The sequence below is a fragment of the Lepisosteus oculatus genome, chromosome 12, assembly GCF_040954835.1.
Source record: "Lepisosteus oculatus isolate fLepOcu1 chromosome 12, fLepOcu1.hap2, whole genome shotgun sequence".
Taxonomy (NCBI): Eukaryota; Metazoa; Chordata; class Actinopteri; order Semionotiformes; family Lepisosteidae; genus Lepisosteus; species Lepisosteus oculatus.
The window spans coordinates 5252696-5274437 of record NC_090707.1 but is presented as its reverse complement, the minus strand read 5'-3'; the positions used below and the strand labels follow the sequence as shown (position 1 = coordinate 5274437).

Genomic DNA, 21742 nt, shown 5'->3' with positions numbered 1-21742 from the left:
ATGCTGTGTCACATGACTCAGTGAATCATTTTGAGATTTTCAGGGACGGAGCTGGGTCTTGTCTGCTGTGGAGAAAGCTGGGGACTGGAAATCATTTAAATCGGGTGTAAAATCGTGAAATGATGAAACAGATTGGGGTCGGCGGCCACAGTCCAGCAGGTCTGGATGGTTTCTGCTAGTTTCCTCGCGTCGCTTTCCCCTCTCTGACTTGTGTGAGGCCTCTGGAAGTACAGGGCCCCGCCGGACAGTAGCAGAGTGGACCCTGCTGTACCGCGGGGTTAAGGTGTTGAACTCTGCGGGACCTCCACCTTTCCACGCTGCGTGGGTCCGGGAATACAGCCGGGGATCATGCAAGGGGAAGTAACAGCGATGCGAATATCGGAGAGTGAAGGAAAGCTGGAGCTCTATAACCAGAGTAAGACTCCAGCCTCGGGGAGGGGAACCTCAAAGGGCTGGCAGTACAGGTAATATGTTTAATATGAAATGTATTATTTTTCAAATCTTGAACTCGGTGCTCACAGCCTGGGTGCGGGAATGCAAGGGACTGGCTTAAACAAAACACGCAAGCTTCTCTGAAACGTCACCGATGCTTGGCCACGGTGTTAAAACGCCGCTTGTTGTTACTTCAACTGCGTTGAAAAACGTTTCTCTCAGACGGGGATTTTCCCACGACAAAACAAAAACACCACACGACTTCAAAGGAAGCCGATGAGCTGGTCTAGTCGATGCCCGAGAGATACCAAGTGACTCAACACGGGGGCTGTGACCGCTCATTGAGACCTGAATCCTCACCAGCTCTCTAAAATCACGATCAACGATAAAATCACCACCTTAAAACGTATTCCCTTGACAGTTGTTTATAAATGCAAGAAATAGAAGTGCGTAGTGTTTTTCAACCTTGCCAGCGAGCTTGTTTTGGGAACTTGATTTTTGTGCCATTTGATCTGTTGTTAGTTTCAGTCCTTAATGTAGGCTTGAGTGCTGCGGTGAAGAAAACGTACACGTTTATTGATTTTTTTTTTTTACCAGCCTAGCAGTATATTTCAGATGGCATATTCCCCAAATTAAGTTTCGAATCCTACTGCCACTTGATTAACTCTTGAGTCTTAATTGCGTTGCCAGAGTTGCAAGGATGTTTTTACTCCCTGTTGCACTATTGTGAATCTATTTGATCTTGGCGTTTGGCTTGCCCTTACCTCATCTGTGAGATCAGTAGCTTCCAGCTCTGGTCCTAAGGTTTGTCCTGTTTTGCTCCAGCCAAGTTCTTACTCACAGTCTATCCATCCATCAACCTATCCATTTTCTAACGGCTTTATCCGAATCGGGGTCACGGAGGAACCAGAGCCTATCCCAGCAAGCAAGGGACGCCAGGCAGGACACACGTTTATTGCGGGCAGACACAGTGACACAAACAGAGACACGCACACGTTCACACCAGGGCCACGTTTCCCAGAAGCCAGCTAACCCATCAGCATGTCTTTGGACTGTGGGAGGAGACCCACGCAAACATTGGGGAGAACATGCAAACTCCACGCAGATAGGATCCCAGGACTTGAATCCAGGGCCCCAGCGCTGTGAGGCAGCAATGCTAACCTCTGTGCCACTCTGATCTCAGGCTAATTGATTTCAGTTTTACTTTCAACCCTGAAAAACCTGAACGAGGTGGTCTCAGCATTAATAAAGAGCTTTAGACCTGCTGTCTTGTGGGCGTGTGCGCTGAAATGTCACCAAAAGGACTGAAGTGGAAGGAAAACTCAGTGGCAGTTGGTGATATATTAGTCCAACTCGTTAGTCATTATAATCTAGTAAGCTGTTAGGAGGTTTGTATTTGTAGAAATAAGAGTGCTGATTCTTAAGCAGAAAGTTGGAAGACTGTATAAACATCAGTATGCTGAGGTTAGAAATAATGTACTCCAGCTAGATCATTCTGTAATTTTTATTTTCAACAAAAGTAGTTTCTGGGGGGTGTAATATTGTGTATTCTGTTTTTAGAAGACCTGAAGTCTGTTACATAATTGATCTAGAGATTTCGTTGACTTTATAATTGTAATATTTGTAAGCAGGGTGTCTTGTAAGTAACTAGACCTTTTAATGAAGTGAATGTATGAAGTAATCAGCTGCATAGGACCTTACAAAATCCTCTATCTAAGAAAACTGCCCAGGCTGAGAATTGAGCTTGAGACCCCTGTGCTTGACAGTCAATCTTTGTGAAGCTTAAATCAAGTTTGTGTCTGATGTTGCTGTTAGTGTTTCCTACTTGAAGGTGTCAAGCCAGCCTGAAGGTAAAAGCAAAACCCTCAGACAAGCTGGGACGTTACGCGCTTCTCTCATGCCAGGACAGACTGTGCTACTCGAAGCTGACCTGCTGCAACACTGCGGATTTTACAACCCGAAACCGATTCGTTTTTTCATATTACCTTCACGAGACCGTACAGAAAAAACAGATGTAATCTGTCTTTTTTTTTCTTCTTTGGTTTGAAATATTTCATTCGGCTCGTTATTGTGACTTTACAGTGTTGTTTCTAGAATAAAAGAGAAATACGGGATGGGTTGCTCATGCCCGAGGTGTGCAGTGGTATCTGCTTTAATGGGCCTCGAATGATAGAGTCCAGAATTGACAAGAGAATGTTTTCCCCCCCTTCGTTGTTAGTGCAGAGAAGTGATGAACATCATTGAACCAATTGAACAATTATCATTTGTGCTTGCTTTTTCAAATGTATTATTATCTGTTTGTATTTGTTTAGGACAGCTTAGCATTTTGCGGGCAGGAATTCAGGAGGTACCCAGGGTCTGGTTCTGCTATGGAAGACCATGGAGCTGTCGTGTGAGGTGTTCTGTCTGCAAGAGACAAAACACCTTCTGCCTGAGCTTGTTTGCATCAGATATAGCCTGCGGTACTGTGAGAGTAACAAGGCAGCAATTAGAAATGAAAGCCAGTACAAGCCTTCGTTTTTTTTTTTTACTGTTGAGGAAACCCATCTTTTATGTACTAATGCTGAACTGTGCTAGCACTCCAGGATCCGGCAACCTTAAGTGAAACATTTTATTTCCCAAAGATGCAGTGTCTAGACACCAAGCCCTTAAAATAAGCTTCAGAAGGCATCTGCTTATTTTTCAGGCCTGTCGCAGATGAAATTTAATCTCCAATCATGAGTCAGAAGAGCTGAATTAGGAACAATGGGCTGACGTTGCTTTTCACTGCGTTTAACCATCAGTTTCTAGATCTTTCTAATGGAAGTTTGTTAAATCGGACAGTGTTTTCCATGGAAATATTATGTTGTTACAGGTTAGTTACCCTTTGACTCTGCTCAACACATTTGTTTAAAATGAAGCTCATGTGACACAGTAGTATTATGAATCCCTGTCAGAAACATGTTAGCTAGAATGACAAGTAGTCTGGGAGAATTCTTAAATATTTAAAACTAAAGATTGAAGCACGCTGGAGAAAGATAATGTCATTCAGAGGCTGTGATTGTCTGGTGGAGCATGTGAAAAGACCTTGTACTGTCAGCAAGATTTTTATAAGCATCCTCCTGTTTACAGTAAGGAGGTTAATGGGAGTCTGGGAAGCTCTTTACGTATTGCTTTCGTACTGTGATTTTACTTGATTTTTAGATTCTCTTATTGTGTCTGGGGAATGTGTTTCAGAGGTTTTCCTTTCAAGGTTCGGTAGAAACCCAAAACATTCTTTATATGTAGGGCCATCCCCTATAAGTTCATTATACAGTTAATGTTAAATGCTAAATTAAATACCAGTAACATGTATGAAGGACTAGGTGGAAATATTGTTTTTTATTATTGTTGATGCATTCTAAAAAGCAGTACTCTTTGTGCCAGTTGTGAAGTGTTATCTAAAACAATGGGTGTGTTACATTCATATTTTTATCTAAATATTCTCTGACTAGTGTTGATTAAAGTTGCCTTTTCAGTTCAGTACAAACATACTAAATATGTGTAAAAAGAGGAGGCTGTTCAGCCCACCAAGCCTGTTTGGTTGCTGACAGATAAGTGATCTGAAGACCTCGCTCGGGGTGTTGGCTTCAACAACACGGCTGGGTACCTCGCTCCACAGATCCCCAGGCCTGTTCTCGGTCTTAAACCCGCCTGCCTGCTGTTTTCAGAAGTGTCCTCTGGTTTGTGTTCACTGTTGATTCTGAAGAAGTCATAAAAAGACTAAGAAGGTTCAGCTACTTGTTAATGTAGGGCATCCTTTAGGGACATTCCCAGAATGCATCTAGTTGCTCGGCTCTGAACTGGTTCTGTGAGCTGTAGCTCATGCTTTTGCATGGGTCAAGCAGCAACTTAAAAAAGCAACTGAAAATCCCACTGATCTTTAAAGGACACACATGCCCTATTTTTTAGAAACCTCCACTGCCTTCTCCCCCTGTAGTGAAGCAGACAGGGAGGCCTAGGTCTCCAAATGTACTGTAGTGACCAAAACTGAAAGTAAGAAGGTCATACTGGTACATTATAGAATATTAACACAAAATCCTATGTTTTATACACTACATTTGTAACTATCCTAATGTTGTTTACCCTTTTAAATGTTTGCCATGCTGCCCAGAATCTGAAAATTCTGTTAACATCAACACTCCAAGCCTTCGTAGTTTCTACAAGTGGTTTTCAAAATCGCTTCACTGAGGACCCTGAGACGTGAACAGCAGCAGGTTAGTTATTTAGCACCCCATTTTCAGATTTTTTACAGTTGTGTTCATAGTTGAAGAATTGTTGTCCAGTCTGGGACTCGCAGTGTAGAGTCGCCTGCTTTGTCTGATGGATCAGTGCTGTTTTTGGTGTGTGAAATTAGATGAAATTGCCCAGCCACTCTTAGCCTTGGGGAGTGCATTGCTGAGGTAGGCCTGTTGCTCTGGCGTCTTCGTTAACAACTTGAAGGTTATTGTGCTTTCCTGGTTCCTGGGACTGCAGCCTTCAGGGATGACGTACCTGTTTGTAGAATGCAATTAAGAGAGCCGACAAAGCGAAGACTGTCTTGAGAATTCTCCGATGTGACTGCTGGAAATCTGTTTGCTTCAGTCAACAGCTCAAACAGAAGCTCTCAGATAGTAATGGCAGGGTGTTAGTGTAATTTTCTCAACCTTGAAAGTTCTTCACAAGGCAGGATTGTCAAGGACACAGGCCTTTTAAATGCTGCTGTATTTTCTGTGAATAATTCCTTGATGTATGTAGGAGGCACAGTGACTTTGCAGCTGAGATCCTCACAGCTCTGGGTCCTGGGTTTGGAGTTTACGTTCACTCATTTGTATACGTTTTATTTTCTGGTTTCACCGTTTTCCAAAGACATACTGGCCAGGTTCATTCTTGTCTCTAAAAAGTCTCTGTATCCGAGCGCCCTGTGAGGTGCACTGTGATTTTGTCTGTGATGTAGTTCCACGTGACAGGTGTCCTGTCCAGGGTGCAGTTCTGTCTTGCTGTCTGTGCTTCCAGGATGGACGTAGTTTTCGTGACCCCTATCCCAGAAAGAAATGCCGTTCTGGTAATGGATGGATTAACAAATACCTTGGGATGCTCTCTTGAAAACATGAAAAGCTACATATGGTGTCTTGTCGCTTTCAAACTCCTTATGTTTGAGCAGAATGATGTAAGAGGGGAGACTCATATTGCACTGCAATCTGCATGTTGCGTTTACCTGGAAAGTAACAATATTCCTTTTGGGAGCAAATAATAAAAATGCCAGGTTGCACAGGAGGCCTTGTGTGTGTGAATGCGAGGCTTCTGTGCATTAGTTATGATCTGCAGTGAGCTTTCACAGAGCTTTTTCCATCAGCACAGTGATAGAAGCCTGGACTGCAACGTGAAGGAGATGGTGTAAAAGACGGAGAGGCTTCAGTGTGCGTTAAATGCTCTCAGGTTTATTCACAAATCAATGACGGTCACATTAATGGTACTTAGGTGCATTTGCCTACTATATTCAGAACCAGGAAATTGAGCATTTATTGACTTCTAGATTACAAATTCTTTACTACTCGTAATGTTTTCTTTCCTGCAAAAGAGATTGCATTACCACAGCTTAAATTGGTTTACCTTCACATAAACAGTTGAGCTGGGAAATTGGGTTTTTGTACACAAGACCATGCAGTGTACAAGTGTATTTGAACATCTGCCTATGATCACCTACTTGTCAGTCAAACCACTTTGCTTGCTTGCTGTAGGATAAACCTAGGCAATGTGGGAACATTATGCCCCTTCCATAATCCTCCTGATCTATACCATTTATAGGGCTAACAGTACAGTCAAATTAAGGCAGAACAAGATCATAATAAAAATCAGTGCAAAGCTAGTGCAGACACTGCACATATTGCAGGACGCTAGCTGGGGTGCAATATTACTCTCAAGCTCAAGCTGTGATTATTCCTCTGCTAGCTCTTAAGCAGCACTAGACATGTGACTATCATACCCAAAGTTGTTTATTTTAAGTTTTAATTTGTTTGTAATTCTAACACCTGGAGTCTGCATTGGTTTTAGAAACGTTAAAAGAGGTATCTTGAACAATCTTGTTTTCTTGATGCAGTGATCACATGGAGAATATTGATGGCTACCTGATGAAGTACACCAACCTTGTCACGGGCTGGCAGTACAGGTGAGTGAAATGCACTGAGCAGATTAGAGGCTGAAGATCAATAGCACTGACCAGTAAACGGTTCCTGTCTGTGCAAACACCAGCTGCTTGAGATTTGGAAAGATGTTTATCTATCTATAGCAAAAATGGCAGATACGGAAATGGAATACATTTAACACCAATCATCAGCCTGTGGTGCAACATTCTGCCTTTGTAGTTTCATTTCTTAAAAGTTTTTGTTGGTTGATCCAACTACAGATCATTTGACCCAAGAATCTCATTCAGCTGCTTCCAGAAACAAGCCAGGGTATAGACTTCAATGACATGGCTAGGTAGCTTGTTCCACTCTCCCTGTCTTTTGTGTGAAAATGTGTGGTCTTTTTTTTACCATTTTAAACGCACTTTCCCTTAGTTTCAGCTTGTCCTCTCTCTTCAGGGACTAAAACATTCATTTATTTTAACCTGTCAGTGTAAGACATTTTTTGGTGCTCAGAAATTTACTAGTCAGTCTTCTCTGGACTGTTTACAGTCATTTTGTGTTGTGGTGTTCTTAATACAGTAGTAGGACTACATACACATCAAAAAACACATAATCTGAAGAAGGTTATTCCATAGTACACTGGGCATGGATTTGGAAAGAATGTTTAAAAAAAGCTAGTACTCATTTTTAGGATGCTTACTACTCAAGGGCCTCATAACTTCCTGAATGAAAATAGCAGAGGGTCACACAAGGTTTTAGTCAGTGTAACCCTAAATGGGAAGGCAGCCTGGGCCAAGTATTGTGCCTCAGCTTGCTAGTACTACAAGCTTTGCCAAATGCCAAATGGCCTGTTTACCTCCAGGTTGATTTCCATCCCACAGTGCATTCTTCTTCAGTATGGCAGTGCTGTGAGACGTGTGACAGGCACATACTCGTTTAGCCTCTCTTTCCGAAACCTACTCCACCCTATTCTACACCCCCCCCCCCAAAACTAGGAAATATGAAATTGTATCTTTGCATTTATATTCTGCCAAATCTGTGAGAAGCTTTAACAACTAAAAAAAAAAATAGATCAGAGAGAAATGTGCCCCTTCTTAGTAGCACATGATGCTCAAGCTAAATAAAAAATAATTAATAATGATAAGAACATCTTCAGTACGCCATGCTAAATGCCGCCTTTCAGGTATCTGTTGTTCCCCCTGCAGGTTTTTTGTCTTGAACAATGAGGCAGGGGTGCTGGAGTACTTTGTGAATGAGCAGTCCAGGCCCCAGAAGCCCCGCGGAACTCTGCCCCTGGCAGGGGCTGTGATCTCCCCCAGCGATGAGGACTCGCACACCTTCACCGTCAACGCCATCAGCGGGGAGCAGTACAAGCTCAGAGGTACCAGGCTTGCTGCTCGGGAGCCCGATCTCCGCAGACGCCGCAGAGAGCCTGCGCATTAAAGCCTGATTTAAAAAAACAAGTCCCGTCTCTGCTTGTTTTTTTTTAAAGAAACTTCAAAGCCTTCGCACTGCAGCCACTGATGGGACTGACAGTTTGGTGATCTAGATCTCTTTTCCAAATGATTTAATGACCTGTCTATTTACTTTGCAGCCACAGATGCTAAAGAAAGACAGCACTGGGTTAGCAGACTTCAGATTTGTACTCAGCATCACACGGAGGCCTTGGGCAAGGTTAGGATAGTGCTTCCTTCTTTCCCCTTTGAATACTGTGTTATCCGACTCTGAGTCATGAATCATCTTCGCCTTCACTCGTCAAAAAGCTTTCCCTGGTCATTGTCGTCATTACTAATTGAAACTGATTGTGATTCTTGGACGGCAGAGAAATGTTCAGATGGATGTAGCGTGGCAAAATTACTTTTGTGTTTGATTCTATTTTTGTTTGAAACATAAGAAAGCAGAAGGATCACAGAAAGTAAAGGAGCAGATTGTATTGGATCTAGCTCTTGTTGTTGCTAGTCTCTAACTTTTTGTTGCTGCTGCTTTCCTGTGTTTGTTTTTGTACCGGAGCATGTATAAATGGCTGACTGCGCTCTGACCCCCAGCTTCTCTCCCTCTCTGTGTGTCTCATGGAGAGCAAGTGGGGGTATGCAAAAAAGACAAATTCCTAATACGTGAAATTGTATATGGCCAATAAAGTGATCTTATCTTATCTCATGCAAATAAACATTTCATTGCACTTGTGCATATGACAAACTGAACTGAACTCATAAACTTTCAGCCACCGATGACCCCTAGTGGTTAATGTAAAAACTAAATGGAAAACATGAGAACATTCTGAACTGCAACAGTGAATAGAATTATGGAGCCGTACCTTTTAGCTTTGTTCCTATGTGATGCTTCACCTGGCAGGTACTTTATAGGGGCTCCCCAGCCCTAGCGCTGGGCAGCTGGTTGATCACCCCTGTTTTGGATTAACTCCCGAGTCAGTCAGGAATCGCTTTCCATAAGTAATCCTTGTTTTTTTTCTTAGAACAATCCGCCCCTGAAGTCCCGGAGTTTCTCTGTGGCCTCCCAGGGCAGTGGTAAGTCCCCGCTGATGCAGCGGAGGCCCAGTCAGAACGCTGCCTCGTTCTTCGGCATCTCGCAACTGCACAAGGGCTCGGCGACATCGGCCAGCAAGAGGTCCCTGCAGCCGGACCACCTGGTGGACGTCAGGGAGGTGCGACTTCTGGCCCTCGAGATTTCTGCTTGTGTTTCGCTCCGTTGACCCAGACGCTCAAAGCAAATGCTCCTTCGTCTTGATTGGATTGCTACACTATAGCCGACTATTGCCTGTTACAGGCTATAGGCATGCACCAGGGCGGTGTGGTGGCTCTGTGTCTAAGGCTCTGCGCCTGTGGCTGGAAGGTTGCCGGTTCAAATCCCGCGGCCGGCAGAGGAATCCTACTCCGTTGGGCCCCTGAGCAAGGCCCCTAACCCCAGCTGCTCCAGGGGCGCCATATAAATGGCTGACCCTGCGCTCTGACCCCCAGCTTCTCTCTCCTCATCTGTGTATCTCATGGAGAGCAAGTTGGGGTATGCAAAAAAGACAACTTCCTAATGCAAGAAGTGGTATATGGCTAATAAAGTGATCTTATCTTATTACACACACGTACTGTGTGTGTATATATATATACTGACCATAACTCAGGTCACTGACAGAATTCATATGGCACATGGTCATCTTGAAGAGGAAGTATGTACAAACTACAGTTCCTTCGCCGAAAGTTATTTTGTAAATCTGGTCCAGATTTTCAGTATCTTGCCCTGAGTTTGTATGCATATCCAGGTCACTGAACTGTTGTGTAATCAATCTTTCATTGACTAGACCAGACAAAGTGGTTAGGACCTGAAGCTCCTCTTGTTTCATTTGTACAGAAACTCATTCCATCTGCAAAATGTCACTATTTTTTTAGTGTCTTTTGCATGTCATACTATGGTATGAAATTATATATAATTATATGAAAAATATTCATTTCTGGACAAATGTTTTTATATGCTTCACAAAACAGCTGTACAAATATATTTAATTCATTTGAGATTTAGTTTTTAAATATGATTTCAGGCCTATGGAATAAAGATTTTTTTAAAATACAGACAAAAACAGCCCCTGCTTCGGCAAAAACGGATCCGTCTTTGCCGAAACTAGGCAGGTGTTAACATGATGTAACATCTGTAACATTTTTTTTAACTAAACCATAAAACAAACAAAGCAATTTAAATTAATTTACGTTAGTTTGGCCATGAATTCTTTAAAAAATCTTGATGGGAGTGGCATGATGTATATTAACTGTTTTAGGCTAAAGACTGTTTTTCTCTTGAAGTGAGTGAAAAACAGAGAGGCAGACGTTCTCTGGATTTGAGACTGCAGGCTAGCCTTGTACGGTCCTTTCTCTCCTGTCTGTCTGCAGATGATGACCCAGGCACAAGGGAAGCACAGAGACCTGATCCAGACCATCGAGGGTCTGCCATCTGCTACAGGCCTCTCTCCTCTTGACCAGGACCTCCTCATGCTCAAAGCCACTTCTATGGCAACCATGAACTGCCTCAACGACTGCTTCCACATCCTACAGCTCCAGCAGGTGGCTCAGCAGAAGGGCCCTCTTTCGGGTGAGTCCTCAAAACCGCCTCCTGAAGAACTAGGTCTTCCATACTCAGGTGGAACATGGCAACTTGTTTTCAGCGCAGCCTATTTTGGGAGTAAATCAGCTCTGAAAATTCTCCCTTGTTTTTTAGACTGAGGGGTTCGAGTGCAAAGGTGGTGCTTGTGCTATTTGGACATTACATCTGTCCACGAGCTATTCTTTGAACTTAAGGGTAAGGTGACATAAAGCTGTTGCATAAGGAGGCTTTTAATTCTGTAGATCCACAAGATTGTGGGGTTTCACATCCCTGAAGCTCTCCACAGCTGTTGTGAAGTAGAGAGTGGAATATTTTTTTATAATTAATGAGGAATCTTATCTACCTTGATAGGCTAGCTTGAGTAACCAGAGACACTGGAAGTCATTAACAGAACAGGCTGACAGCTTTCCAAATGGTGCTCCGACCTCTCTGCTGGTAACGGCAAAGGTTATTATTAATTCAGCAGCTGTGCATTGTGGCTTTTGTGCTGAAATTAATAACAGTGGCCCTCAGGCCGGGTCTTTATGACTATAAAGAACTGTTTGCTGCTTATATTAACTACGTATGACTGTCTCGGCTTGGAACATATTTAAGTCACGTGGCCAGATGCTCCTTATTTAAATTCCTGAGAAAAGTTATCTTGCAGCTGTCGTTTCTTTCTTTGCCACCTCTTACTACAGAGTCCTGTAAAAATTTCCCTGCCGCTACCGCAGTTGTTTTGAGCAGGCTGCGCCCCAAAACCCGAGAGCTGAAAGAGTTAACGAAAAGAAACACCCGATGAGCTGCTGCTTCATCACGTCGGTCTGTTCTAGAGTTAGGTGCCTTTCAGGATCTAGTTACAGGTGTTCGTGGTTCATGTAACCCACTGTGCATGAAGGAAGGTGTTTCGCTCTGTGACCAATCAGGTGTGGCAGTAGTTACTGTTGGGCAGGAATTGCCCTCATTTTTTTTTCTGCTTTTCCTCCTCCTCCTCCTCCTCTTGGGTCAGGCAGCTACATGTCTTTTTGTGAGCTGCCCTCGTCTCTCGCATGTTTTTTTTTCTACCGGCCTTGGCCTCCAAGGGCTCGAGGAGCATGAGCACGTCTGAGCTGAATGTGCCGTTCGTTTCAGGAGCTACCATCGAGTGGCTGGAGCCCAAGCTGCCGGAGCACCTGAAGAATGGAGACGTGCTGCAGGGCTTCTCTGCGGAGAACAAGCCTGCGAGTAGCGGGGAGCAGTTGAGCACGGAGCCCTGCAGCTTGGCTGGGGTAGGGCTTGCGGCTCCAATGTGTTTTTGTTACTCGGAGCAAGAGGTGGTTTCTGTGCTGAGAAGTACTGGTTCAAGATAAACCTGTTCCTTTGGCAGGATAAGTCCTGTAATGGAGTATTGTTGGCATTTTAGGGGAAAACGCCCTTTTAGGGTATGAAAATCCCTCTTTTGAAGGATTAAGGTGGTGTTTGAATTCTAGCCCGTTGGGGTTTTAAAGCAGGTAAGAGTCTACTAAGGGGTTCCTATGTTTGGGCTGTTAGTCCAAACTAAAGTTGGATTGTGGGATTATTCACCAATTTGTAATTATTTTTGAAGTTTTAACTTTTTTGAAATTATTGCTGCGGTATTGCAGAAAATGCAGCATGGTAACTGAGCAGAGTTACCAAGTTTTGCAGAGCCATCAGTTTAGTAGAATAAAAATGAAACAGCTGTATCGTTGGAAACCAGTTTATTGCCCTTAAAAAATAAATGAGTGGCTTTGTGTTAGCAGTAATTGATCTTACCTGCTTGAGGTATTCCACCACCTTCTCCTTGAAAATAGTCTTCATTGCTACTGCTGAAACGTGAGCCGTTCTTAACAAGTTCAAATATTCTAACATGAATTTTCTAGGTATTCTGTCACAGCAGCCAGGTATCTTAGAATCACAAGCGTGATGCTGGTTGTCGATTATTGGATGATTTAAAATTCATATATCTTTACTGCTTAATTTAGGATTCTTGTTTGAAATGACATGTATTTTCTATGCATGTCAACAATATTCTTTTAGAACATATTGCCTGAAAGAAAAACAATTTATACACTCTTGTTTGTTTTTTTAGATGTAAGAGTAAAAGTAGATACCAGTTGGTTTTTATGATGAAAGGCACCCTGTGTTGTGAAAAATGAATCTGTGTTTAGGGTGTGAATTGTTATAAATTAAAAAATGAAAACAATCCTCAGATGAAAGATGTTTGAAGGAGCACACTGAAAACCTCATGAAGGTTAATCTTGATATGTATACAAGATTCGTTTTTATGTTAAGGAGGACCATGTCTACAGATCAGTTAGATCAGATAAATCAGTTGTGAGCTTGTGGGACTTTTTTCCAGTTTCTGGTAGAATGAAACTATTTCTGTGTAGTTTAGCTTCATGTCGGCTGGGTGTAAGGAGTGAAAGGAGGCCTCTATCCTCGTCAAATCAACTTGATTCTCCCAGCAACAGCTGCACGTAATGCAAATGTGATGAGTTCTATAATTCCATCAGGTGATCTCTGGAAAGGATAACTACAGTATGGACGACTTTATATCAGGGAGGTAGACTTGAAAGGGTCCCATTGTGGGAACTGGCTCATGCCAGTTGGCACACATCCTTGAACTGTCAGGAAAGGGGCAAAACACTGTCTTCTAGGCCAGAGAGAATGTGTGAGAAAGGGGCAAAGTCATGTTGGTTGGACACATGCAATCAAATAGGCAAAGCACAGTTTAGCAATTGGTGGCTGCCAAATCCCAGTATATTATTAGGTAGGGGTTTCCATTAATTTGGCAAGTCTTTGCCGGTCTTTTTTTTCAGTAGTATTCGGTTGAGTTGCATTTCCCTTGTCAAAGAGGAAAGGACGGTCTAGGCTGAGAAAGCCCTGTGCTCTTGTCAGGAACAAGAGGATGTGGACTGGGAGGACGAGGTGGAAGACGCCTTTGCTGACCAGGAGGACGACCTGGGGGCAGTGGAGGAGCAGCGCAGCGTGATCCTGCACCTCCTCTCGCAGCTCAAGCTCGGCATGGACCTCACCCGGGTGCGGCACTGGCTCGAGTTCAGCCTCCTAACTCTTCGTTTTAAAACTGCACGCAGGAAATCGCTTGTACACGGTCAGACTTTGCTTCCACTTTTGGCACGTGTGAAATCTGGAATCGGGTAAAAGGGCCATGAGCGTTGATCAAGCTGGAGAAAGACGAAACATTTAACCTTTCCTAGAAACGTTTAAGTAAGCTCATGTTGGAATTCCATTCAGTGTTGGGCCTATATATCTCTCCAGATTCCAGACTGGAAGTGTTCATCTGATTTTTTTTTTTTTTTTTTTTTTAGTTGAAACAAAGCATACGTTTGGCTTGCATGATGAAATGATGACTTGCACAAGGCCAGATGCCTTTGTGGAACGGATGGCATGCTTGTCTAGTATAGAGGCCTCCCTCAGGGCCATGAGTGTGGCTCCTGCGCTGTCTTGCCCGTTTTGAGTTTTCCTTCTTCTTCGGGGTGATGTGTGTCTATCTGTCTTATGGTGACCTCCCAGGTGGTGCTGCCAACCTTCATCCTGGAGAAGCGCTCCTTGCTGGAGATGTACGCCGACTTCATGTCCCACCCTGACCTCTTCCTCGCCATCTCTGACGGCAGGAGCCCCGAGGAGCGCATGGTCCGCTTCGTGGAGTATTACCTCACCTCCTTCCACGAAGGACGCAAGGGGGCCATCGCCAAGAAGCCCTACAACCCCATCATTGGGGAGACTTTCCACTGCTCCTGGAGAGTGCCCAAGGACAAGAGGGACAACATCTCGTCCTCCCAGGGCAGCCTCAACAAGGCCGGGCTGGAGGGAGGCCAGGAGGCCTCAGACTGCTACCTCATCCGCTTCGTGGCGGAGCAGGTGTCCCATCACCCTCCTGTGTCCGGCTTTTATGCGGAGTGCCAGGAGAAGAAAATGTGCGTGAACACTCATGTGTGGACGAAAAGCAAGTTCATGGGGATGTCCATTGGCGTGTCCATGATTGGGGAAGGTAGGGCTCCTCCATCCTTGATTGCATTGGCTTGGAGGTCGTAGCACAAATATTTTGATATTGATTTGGGTTTTTTTAATTGCTGTTGCGTTTCACCATCTTCTTAGATTTTTCCAGATTCCTCCTCTCAGTTGTGCTTTAGTGTGGCATCGCTGGTACAGTTTTCACCAGCTCCTTCATCCTGAGCCCTGCTGCATAGTGCCATGCAAGGCACCACATTTGTTGGCTTAAGTAATAATTAGATGTTAGCTGTTTCCCTAATTAGGAGATAGCAAAGTGAGTGTGGTACTCTTTAAATCAAGTGCAAAGCAAAGTTACTTGTCCAAGAAGACATGATGCACAGCAGGTTTTAAATTGGCTCCCCTGTGCATTCTTGCTCAGCACGAACTGTAAATGCCACAGCTTCTTTAGACCTGTATCAACATGAAGACTTTTCACACTTTGTCTCGGGTTCCCTGCCAAATTGATGTTGAAAGTTTTTTTTTTTTAAATTACAGATCTTCAAAACTGGGTTTTGAAGAACAGTGTACTTCAGGGTGTGTTTCCTACGTTAAATACCACGAAAGAGATGAATAACCTAGGATATAAAAAAAAGGTGGTGCATAACCGTTTCCTTGCTGTTAAAAAAGATTTAGGAGGTGGGATGTTGGTGCCTGCAACTCTTTAATTAACGACCATTTTAGATTTTGCTGGAATCATGAAGACTTTGCTTGCTCTGCATTTTTAACACCTAGTTGTACAGTACTTCATTGTAAACAATGTGCTACGTTAACAGATTTTTTAAAAGAAGCCTTTTCAAGCTTGGGTTTCCAACTCCAGGCATTAGGGTCCAGAATCTAGCAAGTTTTCTGCCCTTTTGAATTGTCAGCATCATAAGGCTGTTGGGAAAAGGGATAAGTTGGACAAATTACGTTTTATTTCGATACGTTTAGAAAAGGAAATATTTACGTTTCTTTCAAGAGTAGAGCTGGTTATAAACGAAAAAGACATGGAAATCCTGAAGGACTCCGGACCTGAGGAACTGAAGCTGGGGCTTCAATCACACATCCTGTAGCTGAACTAGATGAAATGTGCACAACATAGTATTTCCTGCAGTTTGTTCACTAGAAACAATTGCTAAACTGGATGTTGTATATTTTATTTACCCATCGTTTACCCATTGTCAATAGTGGTATGTTTGCTCAAAAGATTTTTTCTGATATAGCCCTGAGACACTTTAATCTTATTTTATAAGCTACAGAGACAGTTTCAAAGGTGGGGGACATTATGGGAACATTATTTTAGCTAATCTATCAGTCCATTAGCAGTCTGCACAAAAGAACACTGGCCATTTTCTTGTTTTACTTCTTTGCAAAAGCAATGACATCTCTTTTTTAAAAAAAGCATCTGTGGGTAGTTTCTGCTTGAGTTTAGCGCTTGTGCTTTTGGTTGTCTGCATATAATAATAATTGCTTACACTTATATAGCGCTTTTCTGGACACTCCGCTCAAAGCACTTTACAGGTAATGGGAATCCCCTCCACCACCACCAATGTGCAGCCCCACCTGGATGATGCGACGGCAGCCATAGTGCGCCAGAACACTCACCACACATCAGCTATCAGTGGGGAGGAGAACAGAGTAATGAAGCCAATTCATAGATGGGGATTATTAGGAGGCCATGATTGGTAAGGGCCAATGGGAAATTTGGCCAGGACACCAGGGGTTACACCCCTACTCTTTTCAAGAAACGCCCTGGGATTTTTAATGACCACAGAGGGTCAGGACCTCAGTTTTACGTCTCATCCGAAGGACGGCGCCTGTTTACAGTGTAGTGTCCCCGTCACTATACTGTGGCATTAGGACCCACATGGACCGCAGGGTGAGCGCCCCCTGCTGGCCCCACTAACACCTCTTCCAGCAGCAACCTTAGTGTTTCCCAGGAGGTCTCCCATCCAGGTACTGGCCAGGCTCACACCTGCTGAGCTCCAGTGGGGCTGCCAGCTGTGAGTTGCAGGGTGATATGGCTGCTGGCCACATATGTGGAAGATCTCCTATGGGAAGTTTGGCAGAACCATGCAGAGGATCTCCTTCTGTTTGTAAACCAATAGCCTTTGGATCTGCTGATTGTAGGCATGCGCAGGGCTGTTTCCTTACAAACAGGCAGCTGGGGGGACAGGAAGTTGTCTCTGATAGCACCAGCGTCGAGGACGGGTGAAGCCCCTGTAATGCAGCTTGCCCCCCGCTCTCTTGTTTGAGGCGTGCTGAGCCTGCTGGAGCATGGGGAGGAGTACGCCTTCACGCTGCCCTGCGCCTACGCCCGCTCCATCCTCACGGTGCCCTGGGTCGAGCTGGGAGGCAAGGTCAACGTCGGCTGCGCCAAGACGGGCTACTCCGCAGCCATCACCTTCCAGACCAAGCCCTTCTACGGCGGGAAGCTACACAAGTAAGGGCGGCTGTGCAGCGTGTGGTGCGCGCCTGTCCCTGGAGGGGGCTGCGTGCCGGTTCGCGCCGAAGAAGAAAGCCGGACGGATGGGCTGTTTTTCCTGAGTCGTGGGTCGCTTGTATTCCTGGAAATGTCGTCTGTACGGATCTCATTCCGGAAGGGAGGGGGAGGGACGAGAAGTCACTTGTGGTCGCAACTGCAGTTTTTACGAACAGGGAGGAATAGAACGGGCACCCCAAAATCCTGGATGTGGGTCCAGAGAAGAAGCAGCGGATAGCGTAGAGTCACCTGCATGCGCGTGCTCTGTACTCCAAATATAGCGCTTTATTTAGTGATTGTCAGTGTTTCGGGAATAGGGCCCTCCTCAGAACAAATGATGTCCTGGTGAAGGCGATTTCGCCCAGACATGAACAATTCATCCACCCATCCTTTTTCTAACCATTGTATCCAAAACAGGGTCGCAGGGGAGCCAAAACCTATCCTGACAACCAACGGGCACGAGCCAGGATACGCACTGCACAGTGCCGATCCATTGTAGACATTGACAATTGTTCAATAAAATGTTGGGAGTATAGTGTGTACATTCAGCTGATTTAAGTTTTACTTTTCTCGCTAGAAAACCATATTAAACTCCCTGTTCTTGTAATATTGCACCATCAGCACTGGGGGAACAAGTATCAGGAAACCCAGGGTTCAAATGGAAGTTTCATGCTTTCGCCTCTTAATGAGTTTGATTTACCTTTTTTTTTGTAGCCCGTTTTTTTTTTTTGGTGCGCCCAGCCAGCTGAATGTTTGTGCCGTCTTCTCTCTCTCGCGTCCCTCAGAGTGACGGCTGAAGTAAAGCACAACCCAACCAACGCAGTGGTGTGCAAAGTGCAGGGCGAGTGGAACGGAGTCTTGGAGTTCACGTACACCAGCACCGCAGAAACCAGGGTGGTGGACATCCCCCACCTGCCCATCACAAAGAAGAGGGTGAGGCCTTTGGTCCAGCAAGGGCCATACGAGTCCAGGTGAGAAGAGCCTCAAGCTCCTAATCTCCACCAAAGCTTGGCAGATACTGACGTGATATTATGTGGGATGGGTGGTCCTTTCAAAACAGGCACCGCATGAAGAAGGGAAGAAAACCTAAATTATGAGCTGCTGTACCATCGGAATGTAAAATGCATGTAAACAGGATAGATGCCCACCTCGATCTCTCCAAACCAGTGGGATGAACTCCCATTACATTTGTTCATGCAAAATGATTCTATAATAATTGGTGCAACTGAAAATTCCATAAACTTGTTGTTTTTTTGTAAATAATTGCTAATTTAACTATGACAAGTGTTAACTTTGAATGCATTTTAGATTTATTTCACCTGTAGCTTTGTTGTAGGTTTACTGAATTTATGCAGAATAAGGAACAGACAATGTCTGTTCTCAATTTATTTTACATAACAGTTTTAAGACCCAAGTTAAACATATCAATAATATCACCCCAGTAGTACTATCCTTCCTGACACAGGCTTCGCCCAGCGTGTGTTGTCCCTCGCACAGCAGTGCTAAAACACAAGTGTCCAAAGAAACATTAAGACATCTGATTCCACTACTATAGCCAACCATGTAGATACTGTGCTGCAGACAGCAGGTTGTGTCAGGGCTCTGAACATCATTTGCTTCTGAGGCGTGGTGCGTTGCTGTCCTTGAGCTGTTCATGTATTTAATGTTCAACTTGCATATTTTATAAACGTGGATTGCAGGAATTTCCAATTGTTCTGGGCCACAGGCTTTCAAGATGTGAGCTCGGCGCTGGTGTTTTTTGAAGCTGAACTCTGACCCTTTGTTGCAGACGGCTGTGGCAGCACGTTACCGAGTCACTGCGGGAGAAAGATATCGACACGGCGACGGAACACAAGCGCTTTTTAGAGGAGAGGCAGAGGACGGAGGAGAGACATCGCTCTGAAACAGAAACACCGTGGCGAACCAAATATTTCCACAGAGAGGTAATACACACAGACCCGGATTCCCTTTTTCAAGTCATGCACATCATTTCTGAGTTGGTACCTTGCTTAAAAATCAATAGCCACCTCTTTTCAGTTTGTATCTTTCATGACCAGGATTTGTAATACAGTATTTAATGGATCTTAGCATGATTCCAGCTTGAGGTATAAGTTATCATCATTCTTGGTAATTACCTGTGAAAGTGTCATTTTATGTGTGTTAAGTATTTTTTTTTAATTTCCTGATCCTTCTTAGTGCTTTTATGCAGAGAAAGTCGTGTAAGTTATATATTGAGATGTAAGCATTTCTAGCTCTTAATTTATGCCTCAGAATTTCTGGCACTGTAAGAACCAGATTCAGACGGGCCAGTGAAAGTAGTGCACATGTTGAAGGGTCCAACTTGTCTCTCTTTTCAGGGTGAAGGCTGGGTATATCACAAGCCATTGTGGAAAACAACAGTCGCAAACCCCTGAAGTGTGAGATTCCCATGCCTGTACGGAGTTTTAATTCAGCCATGCGATGTGGTTTATTTTAATGTCATGGGAAAAAAAAAAACAATTTACAACTTGCGTTTCATTTGCAGAAGAAGCCACTGGTGTACATCCACAATGTACAAAACATGGAAACAGGGCACTTTAACTTGCAAGTACAACACAACATGGTGCATATTTTGTAATGTTCAATGAATACTTTTGTAAAGTGAAATACTAAACGTCTTCAAATCAATCTGTATTCTTGTACAGCATGTACATATAAGAGGTACTTTACTGATGCTGCCTTAAAAGAGATGGATTTTGGCAGTAGAGAATAATGCTGAAGTCTTGGTGAAGTCTGTTGAACTCAACTTGAAAGATTCGTGTATTATCTTATCAGGGAGTTTGAGCACACAATGCCACTTCTGAGAGGTCATGGTGGCTTGTGCACTTTTTTCGTACATTTTACTGCCCTTTTCAGAGAGCAAACCTCTTACAAGGAGGCACAACAGTGGGAAAGTTAAGGAGATTGAGGACTTAAGTAGCAGATTTCAAAGCTGTCTTTTATATGCTGTATTTCTCTCTGACAGGTACTCCGAGCTGAGAAATTTCTCACTTCAAATAAATCTAAGGCTTTTAATGGAAGACTGGTGTTATTTGCAGAATGTTTAGTGTTTCATCTAAATGTAATATTGTCACCTGGTAACCTAGGATTCATAAAAAATTGATACATGTGGCTTATTCTTCAGAGCTTGGAGTCAGTGTCTTTGAGCCTTGAAATTTGATATTTCAGTGTAATTGTGCTCATATCAGTGGTGATTTTTCTTTACAGTGTGAAAAGGTTGGCCTTTTTTCTGAAAAGTAGCTATTTTGTGTTAATTTTGTTCTTTTGGTTGCAATCTTCCCTGCATGTCTTGTCATGTTAAAGTGTTGTTTGAAAAAATGTACAGCATATTTCAGTCAGTTGTGAAATGGGTTTTGTTCATGTTTCCCTCAAATGGTTGTAAGATAAAATTAGGTCACAGCTGTGTTTTCACCTGCAGCAGAAACAGGACATTACTGGATTGTTGGCTGTTGTTAATTGAGGGGTAATATGACCAACAAGTGCTCAGAATGAGTACAATAATGGTAACAATTCCTTGCATTCAGATAATGTTTTTCTATCCAAAAGTGCTTTACATACAGGGGGGACCCGTTTCATCCAGCTGCCCCACTGCACATAGCTAATCCTGGTTTTGTCTTTTTCTACACAGCACAGTGTCAACATCCTAAAATGTCCAGTTCAGTATTGACCAGCCATCCAAGTGTTCATTTACCAGAGCTGGATAACCAAATGATGTTTCTCTTCCTGCAAAGGTTTTGATTTTTAAAAGTTTTGTTTTGAAAAGATTGCAATCAAAAGCACACACGTGCTTTATATGACAGGAAACCATACAGTATATACTGTGTGTGACTGGTTCTTCAACTGCGATGTGCATATTTGCACTTGTAAATATTTTTATGCAATACACAATCCATGCTTAAATATGTGTCAAATGATAGAAAAATGTGAGAATGGCTTTTCTGACTAATCCCGTCGCATCCATAGGAAACATCTTAGTGCTTCAGGTGAGGAAGAGTGTTCCAAGCAGTGTTTTGCATGCACTTGATTTTTTTATGATAAGCTACCTTATTCTCTCCCACATGGTGCCTTAACACCATTGCTTCTCACATGTGTCTTCCAGTCTGTGTACACAGCATGACCTAGGTCCTTCTTAAGGAAAGCCAGATCTGTTGTTTCATCATAGCATTCAAAAGATACCTTGACATATGCATAAATATCTTTAGCCGCCTTGTCATTACAAGTTTCTTCCTTACTGGAGAAATTGCATCAGTATCTACTTAAGGAATCTGTGAATGGGAAAAGAAGTGCTTACTCAGACTACACACCTGTTACTTTCAACATTACGATGACACTGACAAATAGAGTGGTTTTGTGCACATTGCTTAGTTCTTAAACCATTCTGTACATCTTGCTAACCTGTGAAGTGCACTGATATAATTTAAGATGGCACTCCTTGTAGTCTTAGATAAGTGTGAAATATTCTGAATAAATAAAACTACTAATCCATTGTAATTTATTGATTGATTTGAGTGAATTTTCTCCTGTATTCCTATTCTGTATTCTCCTGTATTTCTTTCATCCTTGATTCCCTGGGCTACACCCTCTATAC

General features: G+C 43.4%; 1 protein-coding gene across 1 annotated transcript; it reads left to right on the top strand.

Moving 5' to 3' along the window:
- The first annotated feature begins 7 nt into the window (after positions 1-7).
- On the top strand, positions 8-21649 carry osbpl11 (oxysterol binding protein-like 11). Its single transcript, XM_006636352.3, has 13 exons — positions 8-464; positions 6530-6598; positions 7763-7938; positions 8152-8231; positions 9031-9219; positions 10451-10649; positions 11772-11908; positions 13539-13679; positions 14175-14652; positions 16890-17076; positions 17901-18086; positions 18905-19058; positions 19473-21649. The coding sequence occupies exons 1-13, from the start codon at positions 349-351 to the stop codon at positions 19527-19529; spliced, it is 2169 nt and encodes a 722-aa protein (XP_006636415.2). The 5' UTR covers positions 8-348; the 3' UTR covers positions 19530-21649.
- The last annotated feature ends 93 nt before the right edge of the window (positions 21650-21742 follow it).